The sequence below is a fragment of the Phycodurus eques genome, chromosome 3, assembly GCF_024500275.1.
Source record: "Phycodurus eques isolate BA_2022a chromosome 3, UOR_Pequ_1.1, whole genome shotgun sequence".
In the NCBI taxonomy this organism is placed as follows: domain Eukaryota; kingdom Metazoa; phylum Chordata; class Actinopteri; order Syngnathiformes; family Syngnathidae; genus Phycodurus; species Phycodurus eques.
The window spans coordinates 26257609-26279888 of NC_084527.1; the positions used below are offsets into that span (position 1 = coordinate 26257609).

At 40.6% G+C, this 22280-nt stretch overlaps 1 protein-coding gene across 2 annotated transcripts in view; it reads left to right on the plus strand.

Moving 5' to 3' along the window:
• si:dkey-91m11.5 (PH_BCR_vertebrate and RhoGAP_Bcr domain-containing protein) overlaps positions 1–22280 on the plus strand; it is a 41575-nt gene that overhangs the window by 15171 nt on the left and 4124 nt on the right. Inside the window, exons 2-21 of one of the 2 annotated variants that reach the window (XM_061672896.1) lie at positions 4110–4279; positions 8507–8611; positions 8859–9044; positions 11368–11475; positions 11688–11748; positions 11836–11888; positions 11976–12116; positions 14711–14832; positions 15053–15218; positions 15604–15723; positions 15875–15950; positions 16034–16138; positions 16274–16348; positions 16835–16932; positions 17092–17223; positions 20056–20115; positions 20309–20418; positions 20860–20999; positions 21866–22000; positions 22079–22184. In XM_061672896.1, coding sequence (XP_061528880.1) covers positions 4110–4279; positions 8507–8611; positions 8859–9044; positions 11368–11475; positions 11688–11748; positions 11836–11888; positions 11976–12116; positions 14711–14832; positions 15053–15218; positions 15604–15723; positions 15875–15950; positions 16034–16138; positions 16274–16348; positions 16835–16932; positions 17092–17223; positions 20056–20115; positions 20309–20418; positions 20860–20999; positions 21866–22000; positions 22079–22184 — 2269 coding nt within the window. Of the gene's footprint in view, positions 1–4109; positions 4280–8506; positions 8612–8858; positions 9045–11367; positions 11476–11687; positions 11749–11835; positions 11889–11975; positions 12117–14710; positions 14833–15052; positions 15219–15603; positions 15724–15874; positions 15951–16033; positions 16139–16273; positions 16349–16834; positions 16933–17091; positions 17224–18332; positions 19698–20055; positions 20116–20308; positions 20419–20859; positions 21000–21865; positions 22001–22078; positions 22185–22280 lie in introns of those variants that run through there. The other variant, XM_061672897.1, reaches the window with a different exon arrangement.

Sequence of the window (22280 nt, forward strand, 5' to 3'; positions counted from 1 at the left end):
ATGTACATATCATCCCTGTATTTTGTCAGTGCCAATGTTCACTTTTGATCCAAATGTTGAAAGATGATGTTGGACTTTTGGCATGGCAAAATAAGACCAAATGATTATCTGTGTGAGACTGAATCTCTGGTTTTGTAACAGTCTCAGCTGTACATCTGTCACTAGCTGCTACCATAGTTTATCTCCACGGATTAGGATTAGGGATTTGATGTCTTTGCTGTGTCATCAATATCATAACCAAAAATTATGCCTTTCATTTCTCTTTTTCACAAGCGTAAGAAAGCATCTGAAAGCTGTTTTCTGATGGCTGATCAACTTCCAGAAAAGGGGTGGGAACTTTCGTCATTGCTTTAGCATTGGTGTCTTATTTATGGCATATTCAAGGTGCAAGTGTAGGAAAAACAGCAAAATCTGTATACTTATCACAAAAAGGCCTGGAATAATATGAAACAAATTACTGTTTTGTGAAATTCCTTGAAAAACACAAAATTCAGGCAAAGTCAGACGCAAATACAGCTTCTGTCTGATCCACAGCTGGCGGGCTCAGCACTTATGTAAGGTCATTAAAGAGTATTTATTACATCTTTATTGCATGGTTGAAATCATTTTGAGCTGCTTTAGGAAGAGGCAGGGGGGACATGGAACTGTCTAACTAGCTGCAGGATGTTTTGTGATACATTCACTGCAGAGTGGAAATTGGGGAATGATTTCTTCACTGTGATATCTAATACACATCGGTCAGCATTGAGAGACGTAGTCGTGAAGAAACTAATATATTTTTACATATTGTAAACAAAATTCCTCCAGGATGAATAAGTACCTTTGTAAAGCAGAGGTGTCAAACTCAAGGCCCGGGGACCAGATCTGGCCTGCCACATCATTGGCCTGCGAATCAGAAAATCATGTGCAGCAACTTCCATGATCCTTGCTAAAATATATACCAAATATTAAATTGTCACATTTAAGAAATAATAACATTGAGGGGTAGCACAGTGGAACGACTGGTTAGCAAAACCGCCTCACAGTTCCGAGGGCCCGAGTTCAAATCCGGCCTCGCCTGTGTGGATTTTGCATGTTCTCCTGTGCCTGCGTGGGTTTTCTCCGTGCACTCCAGTTTCCTCCCACATCCCAAAAGCATGCATGGTAGGTTAATTGACAACTCTAAATCGCCCGTAGGTGTGAATGTGAGTGCGAACGGTTGTTTGTATGTGCCCTGCGATTGGCTGGCAACCAGTTCAGGGTGTACCCCGCCTCCTGCCCGATGACAGCTGGGATAGGCTCCAGCACGCCCGTGACCCTAGTGAGGAGAAGCGGCTCAGAAAATGGATGGATGGATAACGTTGAGGGGTAGCACGGTGGAACGACTGGTTAGCAGAACCGCCTCACAGTTCCGAGGGCCCGAGTTCAAATCCGGCCTCGCCTGTGTGGAGTTTGCATGTTCTCCCCGTGCCTGCGTGGGTTTTCTCCGGGTACTCCAGTTTGCTCCCACATTTACAAAAACATGCATGGTAGGTTTATTGAATACTCTACATTGTCCATTGTGAATGTGAGTGCGTAGATTGTTTGTTTATATGTGCCCTGTGATTGGCTTGTGACCAGTTCAGGGTGTACCCCGCCTCTTGCCCAGAGTACGTAGAGATAGGCGCCAGGGCACCCGCGACCCTAGTGAGGATAAGCGGTATGGAAAATGGATGGCTCAATGGATGGAATAACATTGAGATCCATCCATCCATCCATTTTCTGAGCCGCTTATCTTCACTAGGGTCGCGGGCGTGCTGGAGCCTATCCCAGCTGTCATCGGGCAGGAGGCGGGGTACACCCTGAACTGGTTGCCAGCCAATCGCAGGGCACATAGAAACAAACAACCATTTGCACTCACAGTCATGCCTACGGGCAATTTAGAGTCTCCAATTAATGCATGTTTTTGGGATGTGGGAGGAAACCGGAGTGCCCGGAGGAAACCCACGCAGGCACGGGGAGAACATGCAAACTCCACACAGGCGGGGCCGGGGATTGAACCCGGGTCCTCAGAACTGTGAGGCTGACGCTCTAACCAGTCGGTCACCGTGCCGCCTAACATTGAGATATTGCAAGCATTTTGGGGTATTTACAGTAATTTGAAATAGTTGATATTGTCCTTGACTTCTGATTTCAAAACTCGTTATCCTTCAGTTTGTTGTGTATATGTAATAATATGATGAGGCGATTAAACATTTATATGGTTTCACAGTCATAACGGCCCTTTGAGAGACAATACTGTAACTACAGTGTGGACCTGCAACAAAAATGAAAAATGAGTTTGAAAACCCTGAAACAAAAGATCCTTCTAAAGATAAGTGACTTCCAATAACAAAATAGAAGGGAAAGAGAAATGCATTAGGGGAAACAAAACAGACCTCTTCTCCACTCTTCTGAATTCTTCTCTTTCTACAATAAATTACATTTGATGTTGTGTATTGGACTACCCTGTGGACAAAAAATATTGAGACACACTTTTTAATGAATCATACGAGGGATAAGCTTTACAAAGTTTAACTTTGAAAAATCTAAGTTAGCTGTACGGTATGTATTGTACAACATAGAGCACATCCTAGCTATCGGTGGGAGCTGAGCCTGCTTATGAAAAGACGACCTTCGTGCAGAAGGCCTGTTTCCACTTTGATGTTGAAGATGAATTGCTGAATTTCCCGGACAGAGCTGCCTGGGCCCCTCCTCAGTGGCAAACTAGCTATTCTTGTTATGGCTGAGCTGATGTATAATCTCGCTGGAACACAGAGTGGCCTTTCACACAGGACTTCCCCTGTGTGCTAATGCTAGCTTCTTGGCCAGTACTCATCTCTTCCTCACACAATCAAGGCACGTCTCTCCCTTCTCGATTGGGTCCTCTCTGTTTGTTGGAGTCCTTTGTCACAGAGCCGCTGTAGATGTCACTGTGTTAAATGGGCCTGGTTTCCCCGGCTTCTCCATGGTGACTCAGCCTTATCCTCTCACTTTCCGGAATCCTCTCTTTCCTGTTTGCAAGCTTTTTATTAGCTACTCTTTACAAACCTGTCACCACTCTGGTAGATGCATGCTTAGATCCTTTTCTTTGCTTCTTGCGTTGAGATCCTCTCTCATAGACTTTAGTCACATTTATGACAACGATGTTGATAACTCTGATAAGTGACTCAGGGACATTTGGCAGTAATTACAGATTGCAAAACCTGTTGATTTTCTTCTTCCGGGTGTTCTAAACATTGGAAATCACAGGGTACGATGTATACAGTATTTGGGACTTGCTTTTCTTGCATTTGATCACTATCAGCATGTATCTATTTCAAGTTTCATTGTAAACTTAAGAGACAACTGCAACCATATATAGTGATGCCTTGAGATACAAGTTTATTTCCCCCCTCACCATGCTCGTAACTTAAATCACGTGTATCGCTTCTCATGTTTTCCGATTGAAATTACTGGCAATGTCATTAACCGTTCCAGCCTCCCCCAAAAGTTGTTTTTTTTTTAATGAGAAAAATAGGACTCTATAATATTGTAATTTATATAAACATACAGTAATGACATAATTAAATAGAATTAAGAAGAGCGTTTTCACCGTATACTACAGTAAATAGCCAATCGGTGTGAATATGAATGTGAATGGATGTTTGTTGACACCACAGCAAACTTCATAACATTCTTGTATTCATTGGATTTTGCAGTTGCACACTAATTTTATGGCTAGCGTATGCATTTTTTAAATTTGTTTTATTTTTTTTAATGTAACTTTTATTTAACAAAGTAGGTCAGTTGAGAACCAGTTCTCATTTGCAACGATGACCTGTCCAAGAGGCAGCAAAAGTGATCTACATTATTGATAGCTGTAAAATGAGCTGAGACAAAACATATCCACAATGACGACTCTTCCATTACAGCTTGTTTCTGACTCTATAAGAGGCACATCTACATTAAAATAAACAATGATGTGATTTAGGATTTCTACTGTACGACAGTAGATATCAAGGCATATCAAGGAAATTTGTCTAAAATTTTTACAGGTCCAATAATTCACCAACTCATGGGTGATAACTGTTATTGGTACATGGCTTACATTTGTCTTTTGTTTCTGACAGATAACGAGGGACCACCGTCATTTAGTTATGACCTGGAAAACTCAGAGGAGCAATCTTGTCACGATGCTGTGTCCCTCACGGGCTCTCCTTCCTCCTCGCCACAGCTCCGTTCTAAAAGTCAATGCAGCCGAGACACCCAGTCATCTGGTTCCCTGGAGTCTACGCTGTTGGTAACGTTACTGCGCTGATCTTATTTTGTATATGGTATATTGGCCTATACTGTTGCTGCTGTCTAAAGGTCAGAGTGCAAAGATTTTTAGAAAATTCTTGATACCCCTATAACTCCTTTACAAACCATAACTGCCATTTTGAGGTGATTATATAGCAGTTATACAGCAGTTTAATCGCTAAATGTAAATCAGAATGTGTCGTCTGCATTTTGAATCTAGCGTCTCTCCATCTTCAGCTATCGTTGGCTATTTTTGGCTGTGACGTAACGAATGGCACACCCTCTGTTCATTCGGCATTGGCACACACAAGCACACACAAATTGCCGAATATTTTTCAATTTCACAATGTTTTATAATGTGGGCAGCTGGTTGTAGTAATGTTGTGGGCAGTGATAAGAGAAGAGCTTCTTAAGCTTTCCAAGCAATAAAATAGCAATACGAGACCAGTAGATCCTGGAGAGTCACTCGGCGGGGGAGGTGGTGAGGAGCCACACGTCTTGTGTTTTAGGCCATATGCAGCCATATTCCTGGACTGTGTTTTTATTGAAAAATCAGTCGGACAGAACAAACTTTTAAAAGGAGAGTGACAGAAAATCAATAGTAGATGGATGTGCAGTGCAGGAAATATGACAGAGCAGCACGCCACTGAGCAGAGCGCTAAACATAATGAGTGGAATCTGCGAAGGTTAAATCAAGGCATCTGGATTGTTTCTGTTTGTTGAAGATGTTGAAGAACATCTTGCAAAACTTAAATCAGAAGTATGGACACATTTGGGGTTTGCAGTAATAAAACAATGATCGAGAAGAAAACATGAGAGGCAAGCAATAAACTGTTAGCTTACCGACGCCATTGACAAGTTGTGGAATATAAGTACTGTATTTTCACGACCATAAGGCGCACGTTCATTTACTGTATATACTTGTGTACTTAATTACTCAAAAAAATATATTTACAATAAATAATGTATCTTTGTTCACCTATTTATGCCAGTGAGGCATATTGACAGACAGAACTAACTGGGAAAAAATGCGCTTTATACACGGGAAATGATGGTAATATGAAAGGCCATGCGGCACGGTGGACGACTGGTTAGCACTTCTGCCTCACAGTGCTGAAGACCAGGGTTCAAATCCCGGCCGCGCCTGTGTGGAGTTCGCATGTTCTCCCCGTGCCTGCGTGGGATTTCTCCGGGCACTCCGGTTTCCTACCACATCCCAAAAACATGCGTAGTAGGTTAATTGATGACTCTATATTGCCCGTAGGTGTGAGTGTCAGTGTGAATGGTTGTTTGTTTATATGTGCCTTGCAATTGGCTGGCGACCAGTTCAGGGTGTGCCCCGCCTCCCGCCCGAAGATAGCTGGGATAGGCTCCAGCACGCCCGCGGCCCTCGTGAGGATAAGTGGTTGAAAAAATGGATGGATGGATGGATGGATGGATGAAAGGCTGCAATCACCCAGATCCAAGAAGCAAGCAAGGCCAAACATCAATTTGTGAGACATTTCAACCATCTTTTCTTCTTAATGATGATAGCAGGATCGAGAGCGAAAAGGTTGATGAACACACTTGAGAAGTTGAGCCACAGTACAAAATTCTATCACGGACTTACTGTACTTCAGGAAACGCTAATACCAACACTTTAGAGACAAAGACCAAAGTAATGAAAGAGAGTATCGAGCAGGCATACTGTAGAGTGTGCCACTCATGACAAATGGTAACTTGGACATCACGAGATTCTCAGAGCACATCGGGTGACTAGTAAGTGGGTAGTAATAAATATTATTCGAACATTAGAGCATTACGTGTTTTGTGTTCTATTACAATAAGATTTGTATCATTTCTATGTTGAAAAAGAACATCAAAGTAGCAGTTAATCCAACCTGAAGAGATGTTAGTTGCACTTTATTCAAATAAAGTGTGAATGTATTATTATTATTATTGTTATTTGCCACAATGGTTGTTTATTGTTTGTTTATTATAACAATCATTAATTTTACCTGATACCTTTACAAGAAACAAAAGGAATTTAGGACATTATCCAGGTATTTATTTCAGTCACACTGGTTGAATTTTTGGCTAAAAAGTTACTGAATGGATTTCCAAACACTGAAACGTTTCGGATCGTATCGTTGTAGATGAACCAATATCGTACTTGAATTGAATCGGCAACCACGAATCGTGATACGCGATTAAGCTCATTAAACCAGTGGTTTCACTTTGATGATGTCTGTCCAGCTGCTAAGTAGCCGCTAGATGTCTTCACAGACAGGCTTTGACCCCCTCATCAGCTGAAATGTATGGTTAACCACCTTCAGCTGGCTCCTGTGTGTATAAATCATCATCCTGCTCATATTGCAAATCCTAGCTCCCCTTTCATAGTAAATGCAGGATGTTATTGATTGACAAACATTACCTCACCTCCGGTAGCCCTTGCGGTGGTTAGAGTAACTCCACCTAGGATGTCTCAAAATTGGGAATGTTCTGGAAGGCTAAAAACAAAACAAAAAAATATTTTTTTGCCAATTTATCGTTGACAACTTGCTGTAGATGACGTTTATGGAGTACAAAACATAAGAACAATGCAAATATGAATTTAAACAACCGCCATAAAACCCTTGCACTCTGACCTTCAAGTGCACTGCTTTTAGATGTGGGGTTATATGTTAAAATATTGAACCCTATAATACATTCAAAGCTCAAAAAAAAAAAAAAAAGAGGCAGGTGTATCTTATGTTCTGGCAAAATACAGAGCTTGGTATCTTCTCAGCAGTGGTGTTGTGTCACTGTTAAGTAATTATACGGTTACTTGGTTTCCATCCATATGTTTTCTATACTGCTTATCCTCACTAGTGTCGCAGGTGAGCTGCTGGCTATCCCAGATGACTTTGGGATAGCAAGTACGGGGAGAACATGGAAGCTTCGCACAGGAAGGCCGGAGCTCGGATTCGAACCCCTAGCCTCAGAACCGTGAGGTGGCTGTGCTAAGTGGGGCGTCGAACTTGAAAATTGTTAAGGAGCCCTTACAATTTGGGGATTTAGTGTGATTGTGAGTGTGCATGGGAACACTGTTGTTTGTCCAGTTTGACTAGTCCAAGGTGTACAGTACCTCCTTTCTTGCCAAAAGTCAACACGTCCACTAAGATAGGCTCCTGCTCACTCACCCCCAACCCTAATGAGGACAAGCACTATGGCAAATGGATGGATGATTATACTGGACGATATATATATATATATATATATATATATATATATATATGTATATATATATATATATATATATATGTATATATATATGTATATATATATATATATATATATATATATGTATATATATATATATATATATATATATATATATATATATATATATATATATATATATATATATATATATATATATATATATATATATATATATATATATATATATATATATATATAAGATGCCATACCTGACGCAACCCACCTATTGTTTAATCCAGGACCGGCAGTGGGTATTTGGGGCACTGGCCGGGAATCTAACCCAGGCTGTTTGCATGAAAGGACGCAGCATGTACCACGACACTACCGGTGCATTGTATATCAAAACTGAAGCTTATGAATTGATTCATAATTTGCTTTATACTTTCTGGTCATAGTCTTCCTGACCAATCAGTTGTGGACACGGAGAGCAGATTTTTTTGTTAATGAGGTGCACTTGAGCAGAAAAAGTGTTCAACATGCATGTCCTAGCCAAATGAGAGTGCTTCTCAGTATAAAACAGGGCGTTGCGCACACAGCAAACGCAGTGTGGGCAAACAGATGTTTGAGAGAGAGAGAGAGCTGGTTCCCCTCCCCGTTTCTGTGTTCATCCTGTATGTGTGGTATTATTATATGCTGAAATGTACTCTTGGTGGTCTTCAACACTGATGGGGGAAATGTAATGGCTGAGCTTGTAACTCCAACATGATAGCCTGCACTGAGATGACTGATGTCTTTGACCTGTTGAAATAATAAGTCCTGGTCTAGAAACACATGTATCTTCTTTAAGATACCGCAAGTGTCTGACTGAGCAGCTGTGGAATGTAAAACTCCTATAGAGTGTAATAAAATATGCTTCATCCTTAATCTTACAACAATATTTGTAGCCACGTGTTTGGTCATTTAATAACACTTCGCACGTCCGTCAACAGGAGACTGCTGTATCCTAATATGACTGCTTTCTCTGTCATGTCCATGTTCGTGTCAGGTTGAGCTGGATCAGGAAAAAGGTGTGGAGATGAGGAAGTGGGTTCTGTCCGGAATCCTGGCCAGTGAAGAGACATACCTCAGCCATCTAGAAGCACTTTTAATTGTACGTTCAACACGTACTTTTTTTCCCCCCTTGTGAACCTCTGACTTTAGTCAAAGACTGGTCAGTTTTGTGTGTGGCTGCAAAGGGTAACCAAATACATTTTGCATTTTTTTATTTGGTAACCCTCTGGTAAAAGATCCTTTTGGTAGCAAGCATTGCAGAATTTCTTAATAACAAGTGATTGGAATCTGCAAATCTTGTTTCAGTAAAGTTCATTAGTAATCTCATGGTTTTTGTTTTTTTAAAGCCCATGAAACCTCTCAGGGCCGCTGCCACAACGTCCCAACCAATGCTGACCATCCAGCAGATAGAGACGATTTTCTTTAAAGTGCCAGAGCTCCATGAGATCCATAAAGACTTCTACGATGCGCTGCTTCCTCGTGTCCAAGACTGGAGTTACCAACAGTGTGTGGGAGACCTCTTCCAGAGACTGGTATGATCTCATTTTAAGATTCGTTAACTTCCCCTTTATGCACTGAATTAGTGTCAACTTAAGTTTAAAAGACAATCGTAAACTTGAGAAATAAATCATTTAAATTCTTTATGCATATCAGCATCTGGAAAATACTCAGGTAAAAACGTGTTCTGGCACATGAGCCAGAACTTGTTTTTCTGCTTCTTATGATGTAACATACACTACATACAGCTGAGAACCATCAGCCAAAAGAGACACAAAGAAGCCTGGAATTATACATTGGCTTAATATAATACATAGGTTACTCAATTAGTCAATACACCTTAAATAGAGTTGGCTTTCTGCAGAGCGCTTCCTCTGAATGTAATCATTGGAATAACACACATGTGAGCAGACTGCCTGGAGTCATCTCTCTGCCCCATAAAAGCATCGCCTCACCACATGATGCACATTCAAGGAGAACAAAAACTTCTATAGGAAGTTGGGGGATAAGAGCTTGTTTGGTGTTGGCGCAAGATGAAAAACACATTCACGCATGGATTTATATATAGACACGTGACGAATCACTGCGTCTCCCTGACTCGCCTTGCATTCTCTTATAAGTTGTTATGCCGAAGCAAGCTATCGCTTAGCATGTTGTGACACAGCAACTTAGCGTGGTTGTCATCTATCTACTGTTAGAGGCAAAACAAGTTTATTTTTATAATATTATTTCAAAAGGAGGCAGTTCACACTGCTTTATAGGCTATCCACAAAGTATCTAACAAGACGCGGAGAGAATGCAATATCCGCGTATTTACGGTAGATACATCTGTAAATTGATTGTTGGAGTTGGATATATGAAATCTTCTTTCATACTTGGGTTATTTTAAGGCACTGGTTAAAAATATACATGACTTGACTCAAAAATGTTAACTTATGCACAGTGAAAATTATAGACAGTGTGGTATAATGGGCATGCCCAGGCATTGAACGTGCGCTTTCCCCTATGGGCAACCCTGGCCAAGTGTTAAAAAAAAATACAGCCCCTGTGCTGATCCTGTTTTAAACCATGACTGTTTTGCCCTTGAGCAAGGCAGCGAAAACTTAAAACGGCTCCCTGTTAAGTCACTGCCCTTCCGGTGTGTGCTTGTCATGTGCACTACTGGGATGGCTTAAATGCAAGGACAAATTTTGGCAATATGTACAAAGTGTAGCAGCACGGATACGGTTCTGAGACTGGGGATTTGAATCTGGCCTTCGCCTATCCTTTTCTGAAGTTTGTATGTTGCCCCCGTGCGTGCGTGGGTTTTCTCCGGGTATTCCAGCTTCCTCCTAGATTTAAAAAACATGCATGTTATGTTTATTCAGTGCTTCCGCTTTATTCAGTGGGGCCGCGTTGCGATGCCAGGGGGGGCGTGTGAGACCCTGAAGAACATGATTTGCCAGTACTAGAATAAAGTGTAATTGCACATCCACTACAGTAGATTGCATTCAGCGTTATTTATTCTTTGAAGAAACAATGTAATAGGACACACACTCGTCAGTTACATCTTCCAATACGTTTGCTCACATGACAAATGGGTGGACTCAAAAATAAGGTGCTTTTTTTCTAACCAGTACCAGATCCAGATGTAAATAAAAGCTGAAATGTTGTTTCATGTTCATCTTTTGATGTTTTCAGTGGCTCTTCTGATCCCAGAATCCAGATGTTTTCAGTGTATAGCAAAAATAAAGGAATTAACTTTGCTGTTCTAATACCTTTGGAAGGGACTGTATCTCACAATGGAAAAACTTGTTCGTTCACTATACCACTTCAGTGACACCATGTTGGGGCACATACCATTGTTGAATTGAGACCTGACCAACTAAATCGAGGCGAGATCAAAACTGTACACCTGACTTGCTTGTACAGCAGGCACTAGGCATGGTGGATGCATCACTTCATCTGCCTCTCTTTTTGATGTTCCCATCACTCGGGAACAGGGTCAGCCTGGACTCATCAGATCACAAGACCCATGTCCATTGCTCCAATATTTATCCTTTTTGAAGCACATTTTGCTTTATCCTCACTGTAACATGGCTTTCTTTAGAATGCACAGGTGTTGAGCCACTATTGAACACATACCCAGTTGATTTGATCAGTGACCTCTGATCAACATCATCCAAGATTTTATTGAGATCACAACTTCCTGGAAGATGATGCTTCAAATAAGAAGCTACTGACGACCTCAATCACTGCAGTAATTATATAATGGAACGTTTTTATCTACAGAATTTGCTTGTTTAACTCCAGGTAGGAATTTTGCTTTTAGCCAGGCGGTAGAAGGAATTCAATTTGTATTTTCCTCGTGTCCTGCAGGCCAGCCAGCTCGGGGTTTACCGGGCCTTTGTGGATAACTATAAGGTTGCTGTGGCGACTGCAGACAAGTGTTGCCAGGCAAACACACAGTTTGCGCAGATATCTGAGGTATGTAATAACACTACACACAGCGGGAACCGCAGCAGTTGAGCGTTTGATGCGGTGCAGCTGCCCAGGACAAGTGATGACAGAGCAGTTTTTAATGTTCCTCGCAGTGTAAAGAGCCACAAAGCTCTTTGTGGTTGCACTGATTGTTTTAATTGCACAAGGCCACGTGGCACTTGCTCTTATGTGATTGTGTAATTGTGTCTTCCTGACAGGATCTCAAGGTTAAAAGCACAAAAGACAGCAAGGACCAGTCAGCGAAGAAATCCCTGGAGAGTGAGTACTGAGGGAAATGACTGGCACTCACATAATTCAATATGCGTGCTAGTGCTCGAGTCTTTTACGCTGACTCCTTCTCTATAGCTCTTCTCTACAAGCCTGTTGACCGAGTGACACGCAGCACACTCGTTCTGCATGTAAGTCAGCCTGTGGCATGGTAATGCAGAACCTTATCTTACTTGCAAGGAGTCTGGCACTAAAATTGTCTTTGTTTTCTGTTTTAGGACTTACTGAAGCACACTCCCTCGAGCCACCTTGACTATCCACTGTTACAGGATGCCCTGCGCATCTCACAGAACTTCCTCTCCAGCATTAATGAAGAAATCACCCCTCGCAGGCATTCAATGACAGTAAAGAAGGGAGAGGTCAGTTTATTACCTAACATAATCAGAAATAAGAAATAAAAAAACGAATGTACTATATGTAGTTCTACTGGGCAATCCATTACAACCAGTATCACGTTACAGATTAATACAAAATAGAAACTAAATAAATGTAAAATATTGTGAGACATATTGGAGGTGTATTTTATACACTCACTGGCCAAAATGGTAGGTACACTGCACAGCACAATTCGATGAGATTAAATAAGTAACTTTGAGAATTTATACCCTACCTTGCCTGCAATATTAGGTACACTTAGTTGATTTACGTATATTCCTACAAACCAATGACATCAATAGATCCTTAGCAATATTTAGGATATTTTCAAGATTAATAGTTAATAATCGATGGACTGCCTTACAGTCAGAGATTCTGGGTTCGAATAACAGCTCAGGCCTTTCTGTGTTTCTGTGTGTCTCTAAAGGCATTTTAATTGTGCGGGGGTTACTTAATTGTGTCCAGCAGGTGTAGCTACAAATTCAGTTGGTTGCATTTATTTCATGTTGCTATGGCCATTATTGTGGCTAACGCCAACAAATACAGCTTGTTCACACAGCTTGCTACTTTTCCAAATTTGATGGGTGGGATGTCGTGCGCTGGTGCAACCAGCTACTCCTGACCCCTGCTCCATCTTTTTTTTTTTTACCTAAATGACTTTCTGTCAGACTTGTTTGTGCTCTCCTTGTGTGAATCAAGCTCACTCTCTGACTTTAAAAAAAACTGTCAAATGTAAGCATAACATGGAAAATAGTCTTTGCAAAAGGCAAACCAAAAAAGGACTATACAGGCACACATGCAACTCTGTCAAAATGAGCTGAATGCTAATGTCAGCATAACATTATGCTAAATGTTGATTCTGTACCTTGTTTATATACACAGGATTCAGGTAAAGTGACTTTATGGAATTCAAGATTACATCTTCCACAGTTCCCCTCAATTGTACATATTGACGGTAACGGTTCAAAGCACAAGGTGTTCGGAAGCTCCAATAAAAGCTGGCCACTGACTCATCTCACAGCCTGTCTGCTTTAGTTGGGCAGGAAGTGGAGCAAAAGGAAGCTTATGACTAACCAGTGCAAACACAGGAGGTGAGGGTCTCTGTGTCGCAAATGAGGAAGGCCTGTTGATTAACTGAGCGCTCCCTCCCATCCTTCCCGGCTGTAGTGTCACTTTGGTGGTGCAGAATTAACCTGGAAGGGGTCTCATCATTTCTGAGCTGCCCATTGTCCTGAGTGTGCAGCATCTTAACCCTGCTTGCTGGTCTCTTGGAACTCCCATTATGCAGGGGAGCCAGCTGAGTTTAAAGTACACATTAAATAGTACTCAATACTCAATGTCATTGTAGCCAATGATTTAAAAAGAAAGCGTGCACTAACAGCTGGTTATTCCATTGGATTATTGAGCAGTTGCCATCTCCTCTGTCTCATCAAAGCAATAAGCGGATGTAATCCTAACACGTTTTGGAAACCAGGACAGAGCCAGACATAGAGTGACTCTCGTTCTGCATGGATTTCCTTGTTTTTGTCATGCTGTCGTCAGTGTTTGGGAACAAAGTCTCACATCGGCAGTGTCACAGTATAAACAGCCTCCACTCAGAGGTCAAAGTGCTGAGAGCTAACAGCCACGTATGCTTCAAACAAGAGGAGTAGACTCTAATTTTAAGCTTCAGTGCCCTGCCAGAGCCAACAATGTTTTTTTGTGTTTAATAAACTAGTGATTCAGTTTTTAAAGCAATTTGTATACAGTACATAAACTTGTCTCAAGCCCTATACTCCAGTTCTGTTTTTGGAATAATTGCCTTAGTCTGTCTGACTTTCTGTTCCTGCTGGATCTCTGTTCAGGAGCACAGCAATGTCAGTCCCGCTACAAGGGTACTCTTTTCCATGTAGTAAGACCTAAGCGGGCCGTGCCTGCATTTTTTTCCCATGAATAAAACACATTATCAACAAAAAATATGATGCACATACAGTACACGAAATACATCCATCTATTTTCGCGGGGCATACTGGAGCCTATCCCAGCCGACTGTGGCCGAGAGGCGAGGTACACCCTGAACTGGTCGCCAGCCAATCGCAGGGCACACATAAATAAACAACCATTCGCACTCACATTCACACCTACGGGCACTTTACGTTCTTCAACCTCGCATGCATGTTTTGGGGATGTGCGAGGAAACCGGAGTAACCGGAGAAAACCCACGCAGGCACGGGGAGTACATCCAAACTCCACACTGGTGAGGCTGGATTTGAACCCGGATCCTCAAACTGTGAGGCAGATGTGCTAACCCGTCGTCCACCATTCCACCTTCGTGAAATAACATAACATAAACAAATAACATTTAAAGTCTTCTGGTATCAAACAACATGTAGAAGCTTAAATTTGCGAGCATTTATCTGAAAGCAGCTCTGTTGTAATCTGAAATGTAATACATACAATAAACCTTATTCTAACTTGATACAGTAGCGGTAGACAAATGTACAGTACATGTCTTCATTAGATATTGAAGTCCCACTATAGTGTTTCTGATGACGTTGTAACTTCTGTAGCTTATGTAACTGTAGCTTCTTGTTGACAGAATCGTCAACTTCTGAGGGACCGCTTCATGGTGGAGCTGGTTGAAGGCTCCAGGAAACTCCGTCATGTCTTCCTCTTCACTGACCTGCTGCTCTGTACCAAGCTGAAGAAACAGGCTGCTGGGTGAGTGAGTCCCAGTCAGCACCTTGCATGTAACTTGAATATTCCACTGGTTCATGTTAAAAAAAAAAAAAAAAAAACTAAATAAAAAAACAACAACAATCTGTTACTTCCTGAAATGAAATAGTAGATTTGGAATCAACCTTTCCTTCAGGTTCAAGCTGCAAACGTTTAGAAAAACAACAAAGTGTATCTACTGTGTTTGCATTTTGTTCATTAACAGGAAAGGACAACAGTACGACTGCAAGTGGTACCTTCCATTAGCCGACTTGACCTTTCAGACCATTGAGGACTGCGAGTCGACCCCGATACCTTTGGTCCAGGATGAGGAAATTGATGCCATGAAGATCAAACTGTCCCAGATTAAGAATGAGATCCAAAGAGAAAAGGTAAGCTTTCCCACAGAAAGACAATGACTTTTTTTTAAGGAGCAAAAGGTTACAGGTTCAGCCGCCACAGAACAAAACAATTTGAAATCTCAGAAGAGCAACCGTGGACCACAAACATGTGTGAAGTGGAATTGGTTGTTGGAGAGATGCCAGTCTGCTTTTAGACACTGCCTATGTGCCATCGAACGAGGCACTGAGGCGTTTTGTTATCAAACTCGGGCACTGAGCCCTCTCACTCACACCTCTTCTGCATGCATACAGTATGTGTATTCAGGCTTGTTTATATGCAGGTGAATTGTCTTGAGGTACACTTAAACATTGCTCGTGCACCAACCACATGCAAAGATAAGCTGAAAGGATGAACCGTGCTTCTGTTTATCTGTAGAGAACCACCAAAGGACCCAAAGTGATGGAGCGGCTAAGGAAGAGGTTGTCGGAGCAGGAGTCTTTGCTTCTCCTTATGTCACCCAACATGGCTTTCAGAGTAGCTAACAGGAATGGCAAGGTCCAGAATCTCTACACTATTTCAACATTTAAGTTGCTATTTAACTGGGGAAGTATTGTTGCTAATGAGTTTATGATGCCCTCCGCTGTTGAGAGCTTGTCATTGCGGTATTAACTCGCAATAACCCATAAAGACCCTTTGTGCCATTCAGGGGTTCACATTTTTGATCTCGTCAGACTACGAACGTGCTGAATGGAGGGAGATCATGCGTGAGCAGCAAAAGAAATGCAAGTTATCTTCTGGCATCAATATATGTGATGAAGCCAAAGCCCTTTGTGCCTCGTGATTGTGTCTGAACTTTGTCTTGTAGGTTTCAAGAGCTTCTCCCTGACATCTCTGGAGTTGCAGATGCTTACGAACTCATGTGTGAAACTCCAGACCGTCCACACTATTCCAGTGACCATGAATAAAGAGGGTGAGGGTCACAATAGTTTAATTAGTTATACTTTAAGTTAAAAACATACTTTCTCTTCAGTAGATTATTATTATTTATTTTATTTTTTTTTTCTTATCCGAACATGCTGTGTACTCAATTCTGTTTCCTACATAGATGACGAATCCCCAGGATTGTACGGCTTCTTGAATGTCATTGTACACTCTGCATCAGGACTTAAACAAATCTTAAGTAAGTGACATATTCTCCTGTTTTTGACTTTATTAGGTCGTCTAGAGTTGGGTTGTGACGTCATGTACTGCAATTCTTTGTGCAGTAATTTCTCCTGTGTTTCTAAAGCTGTCAGATGGAAGAATTTATTTATATAGCACATTTCATACACGAGGTAACTCAATGTGCTTTACACGATTAAAAGCATTTAAAAACAAAGAAAAAAATGCTTATAAACATTTCAAACAAAGAGAGAGAAAAATAAAATAAAAATACAATTAAAACAGCATACAGTGCAAGTGGGATTAGTCAGGAGGAACACTGTGTACAAGCAGCCTCAAACATGACTTGAGCTTCTCCAAAAGCCATTTTTTGAAATGGTTACAGTGGAAATGCAATAAGATCACGGGGGAAGTGTAGGTAGATATCACAAAATGGTCAGTGTCCATTGTGTTGCATAATTTGTTCCTCTTTAATTCTACCATAATTCTACCTTGTACCTACCAGACCTTTACTGCTCTCTTGAGGTTGATTCCTTTGGCTACTTTGTCAACAAAGCCAAAACGCGTGTGTACAGAGACTCCACTGAGCCCAGCTGGAATGAGGTGAGAAGTTTATAGAGAAAGACATTTGATGGCAGAGGGCTTTTTCGTTTCATGCTTTTTTGTCATGCATTCATGTCTGTTGCATTCCATATGTATTATATGTGGATAGCCTGGCAACATAAGGATCATCGCTGGCCTGTCTTCTTGTTTCCATGCAAGGAGTTTGAGATTGAGCTGGAGGGCTCCCAGACTCTGAGGCTGCTCTGCTACGAGAAGTCTTGCAGCAAACCCAAGCAGAGCAAAGAAGATGGAGAGGTGACAGATAAGATTATGGTCAAAGGACAGATAAAGGTATATTGCTTTGAATTGTAATGGTTTTGCCCGTTAAAAAATGTTGATACCTTACTTTGTTGACATGCGGTTGAATGGTGATCAGTCCAGAGTGTACGCCGCGTTTCAGTAAATCAGCAGGAATAGGCTCTAGCTCATTGTGACACTAATGAGGATAGGTGCTGTGGAAAATTGATGGATTGATGGACCTATGAACTAAGGGTGCATACTACATACAGTAACTAACCTCCACCACTGTATGATAGTTGTGAAGTAATTCATTTACTTTTCATTAGAATGTCATTTTATACCACATACTATGCTGGAGCAAAGCCGCATTAGTACTGTAAGCAACAACCTGTCCTGAATACAGTTGGAGGGAAAAGTATGTGAACCCATAGGAATTTCTTAAATTTCATAACCTCAAGAGAGTTTTTCACACCAGACATCACAGGAATCTTGCTGAACTGCAACAGTTTTATAAAGAGGAATGGTCCAAAATTCATCCTGATCGTTGTGTCTCTGATCTGATCTGTAACTACAGGAAATGTTTGCATGAGGTTATTGCAGCCAAAGGGGGGTCAAACTATTCATCAATCATTCATTTACTTGTTCCTCTCTGTCCTGGGATTTTTTTTCCCATTATCTTCCATAAAAATATGAAAATGTATAATTGTTTGTGCAGTATTATTTTAAGCAGACTCTATTTGTTTAATCTTTTGATTTAGATGAAGATCAGACTACCTTTTGTGACCAATTTATGCAGAAATTCAAGAAATGCACATACTTTTTCACCCACTGGAGTTAAATTTTCTTAAATGAAAGAGTAAAGGTGGTGTCGATTCTAAAGACATAACTTTGTAAACCATCACTTCCAGCATTTAGTCATATGCAGTGAAGATTTGACACATTTTATTTCTTATATGTCATAAAAAGAAAGAAATAATCTACCAAACACAAAACTTTTTGTTTTGCCTAATTAATTTTGAATATGTTACGAAGGAAAAAAAGAATACTATATATACATACATATATATATATATATATATATATATATATATATATATATATATATATATATATATATATATATATATAAATACAGTATCTCTTATTTTTTACTTATATTTTTTTCATACCAGAAAGTGAAATTTAGCAATTTAACTGATGCTATAGAATAAAAACACCCTTTGCTTAAATTGAATGCATTGTTGACGCTTTATTGCAATCACCTCATTGTGGTGATTCATCTGCATTCCTGACCACCGGCCTTTTTTGTCTAATCCTGTCCGCGGGACGCGGGACGCTTGTGGGTCACATAGGCTTGACCTCTGACAAGAGTGTTGTGACAGAGGGTGGATTAGACTTCGGGTTGACCAAATGTAGCCGTTGGCATCGGTCCACAGTACGCCCGAGGGAGGAAGACACAAAATACTCTTTGATCAACCAGTGAAGGGATTTCCTTGCTGCTGGTGAGGAGGGCTAGAACACTTTTGAGGCAAGAAACCTCCATGCGACATTTCCAACTAAAATACATATACCTATTCACCAAATAGAACTCAACATGTGGCATAGGCAATTGTGTGCTTTACTGTAAATGGATTTTAAAAAAATTAAACTTAAGTGTCAAATGCGCAGAATTTGAGGGTACACACCAATCACAAACTATAGCATTGCCAAAAGTATAATGATGGGCTTGTGGGACTATCATTGACACTAAACTACACCATCTAAAATAAACATTTATCATGAGGATTATTTTTCAAGTTAAATTCAAGTTAGGAGGGGGCAATGCTGCTTTTGATTTTCATAATTTAAAAAAAGGGAATAATTGCTTAGTTGTGAAGAAGAGAATATCCACAAATGTATGATTTTTGCTGTCATTTGGTACTAATCAGTAGCCAACCTTATGTAGTTTAGATTGCCAAATTGGCATTCAGCACTTGTGACAGTGAGAAGCAACAGGAGGCATGAGCACGGTGATAATGAGGGGAGGAGGGGATTCTCAGGAGTTAATCTCTCAAATCCAACGGGGAAGTAGAACTACACAAAGGCAGCGTGGTCAGCAGGCTGCAATGTATTTGTTCCTTTCTCTGACTCCTGCTGGAATCAGCACTCTGTGTAAAAATGTAGATCGAAAGTTTGGAAAGTATTTGCCTGTGCTTCATTGATGAGGATTTTCAAGACTCTCCAAGGCAAGGTGGTCAGTAGACGTGCGTTCATGCAAGATGGACTGGCTGCTTCTGTTAGTCTCTTCGTCTTTCGAGCAGCCTTGTTCTTCGTTCTTGTCTTTTTGCCCTTCATTAGTCAAAGGGAAATTTTAGAGAGGTGACAGGCTCAAGCCAGAAAGGATGAGTGATTGTAATCCCAGTGAGGAAAGTGTGTGTCAGACAATCAATGCATTGGAGGAAGACATTGATATGACCCCCAAGAAGTCCCCAAGTACAGGGGCCGGTCTTTGGGACAGAGTCCGTAGCAGCCTGCTCAGACCCAAGGTAAACATAAAGTGTCTCGATAAACCTGCATACGATGTAGAGTGTCCAAACAGAGAAACCAACCTTTATGAAAAATTTGTGGTTTTTTTTCCTTGAGTGGTATGTATTTCACTAAATATTTGCTTTACGGGACTGACTCAATGTTTATCAGTGGGATGTTTTGATATTCGCCAATAATCACTTTAAACAATAATTGCTTTTGAAGAAAACAATAAAACGGTCCATAGTGAATTAGCAAAGTATTAAATACCTAATGAATAACAGCTGATATTATCTAAATTGTTTTGTTTAATGGTGAAAATAACTTTGAAGTAACACTTCAAACACTGACTGTAATTTATGCGCATTATATTTTCAGTTGGATCCACAAAATCTGCAAAGCAAAGACTGGCAGAGGACGGTCATTGCTATGAATGGGGTAAGTAAGGCAAGACATAAAAGTAGTAGGAGAAATAATAAAATAGCTTTTTAAAAATTATTTATTTATTAAATGTTTTAGTTGATTGCTGCTACAACAGTGCCACTTTAACGTTTGTACTCAGCTGACTTAAGGACTTCTTACTCGAATTTAACAAGATTTTGTCTTCGTCGTCTACTATCTTCTGTTTCAGGTTGAGGTCAAGCTTTCGATGAAGTTCACCAGCAGAGAGTTCAGTCTCAAGCGCATGCCTTCACGGAAACAGTCTGGCGTGTTTGGGGTGAAAATTAATGTTGTAACAAAGTGAGTTGATCATATGCCTCACATTTCAGTAAAGGAACATAAAGAGCAGAATTTTAAGAGTAATGGTGCAACACATGACATACTGTTGTTGAGGCAAGTGGGCGATATACCCATTTCTTGCCGTTAAATCAAGTCGTACAGTATAATTGCTATCCATTTCTCAATGAACACAACAAATAAATTTTTCCAAATTAAACTCACCTATGGTTGAATTCTAGTGAATTAGGATTCAAGACGTTTTGATGGCCAACATTGGTGGGAGTATTTTGTAGTATATACTATGCTAATAATTGAGTCATATGATTTTTATTGAGCTTTGTATAATTAACATATTGCTCAATACACATCCCCCTGAATGTTTTGAATGCAGGTCTTGCACTGGATCTCATTCGATAATACAGGCAGACCTAATGTGTGTTTTTACTGTATGTGCTTTCACAGACGGGAGCGCTCCAAGGTTCCCCTCATTGTGAGACAGTGTGTTGAGGAGATAGAGCGACGAGGGATGGAGGAAGTGGGCATCTACAGAGTGTCTGGCGTTGCAACTGACATCCAAGCGCTTAAGGCTGCCTTTGATTTGAGTGAGTTTCACTTCAATATGGTAAAGGCTGATTTAAAAATTGATTGGAACTGAAGACATCCCCACCATATGCAATAAAATATTGTGCTGGATATTTAATGTGCAATGATTGCATCTTTATTTCACTTTATCTACACTTGATAGTCATCCTATCATGGGGTACAGAGCCTTCAGCTGCTGTACCACACCGCCTTTGGAACTCACTACCACCAGACTCCCTCAATACAGATTCAGATATAGATTCCTTACTCTTTTCTGATTCATCCTCAAAACAAATTCGGAGCAGCTTAATGCATTTATTCTCATCTGTTCACTATTTTATATCTTTGTTTTGTTGTAATTTGTTGAATTAAACACCCAGAAATGTGCTGATAAATGGATAGAAGGATGGAAGGATGGATGGATGGATGGATGGATGGATGGATGGATGGATTACTTTATTCATCAGCAAGGGAAATTCACTTTTCTAGTAGTCACCACAAGAAAAACAACACAAGGCAAAGCAGGCATGCAAAATTGCTAATCTTGATGATATGAAAAATATTAAACATTATCTATATGTTTTTTTAATACAGCTACAAAATCAAATGTCTGCATTATTTTAATTAAAAATAAATTGTTTTTATGTTTGATGATGATGATTCTTATTATTGAGGCAGCTAGGCTTACTTATATTGCTGTGCTCTGACTCACACTGAATGCATTGTATGCACTGTTTAGGTCTGTGCCTTCTGGTGAACATGAACTTTACAATGCCCTTAGATCTAGTTAAAGACTGAGCCCTGCACCAATGAATAATCTCTTCCATTAGTAGAGTGCCTCTCAAAAGCTGCTGAAGTAACAGATCTTATGTTGTGCCCCTGACAGACAACAAGGATGTGTCTGTGATGATGAGGGACATGGACGTTAACGCCATCGCCGGTACGCTGAAGTTATATTTCCGTGAGCTGCCGGAGCCTCTTTTCACTGATGAGTTGTACCCCAACTTTTCCGGAGGCATTGGTCAGTCACGAATTCAACTTGATTTTGAACCTTTTACAGTACACCTTCCCCAATGCCCAATATTGTGTCCCCATGCAGCGCTTTCTGACAGTGTGGCCAAGGAGAGCTGCATGCTCAACCTGCTGCTGTCTCTACCAGAGCCCAATCTGGTCACCTTCCTCTTTCTCCTTGACCACTTGAAAAGGTAAAACACACCTGACATGGACATGTCAATGTTATATGTCAGGGCTTGGCAATGTATGGCCCACAGGCCACATCTCCATTCTTTAATTGAGCCTGC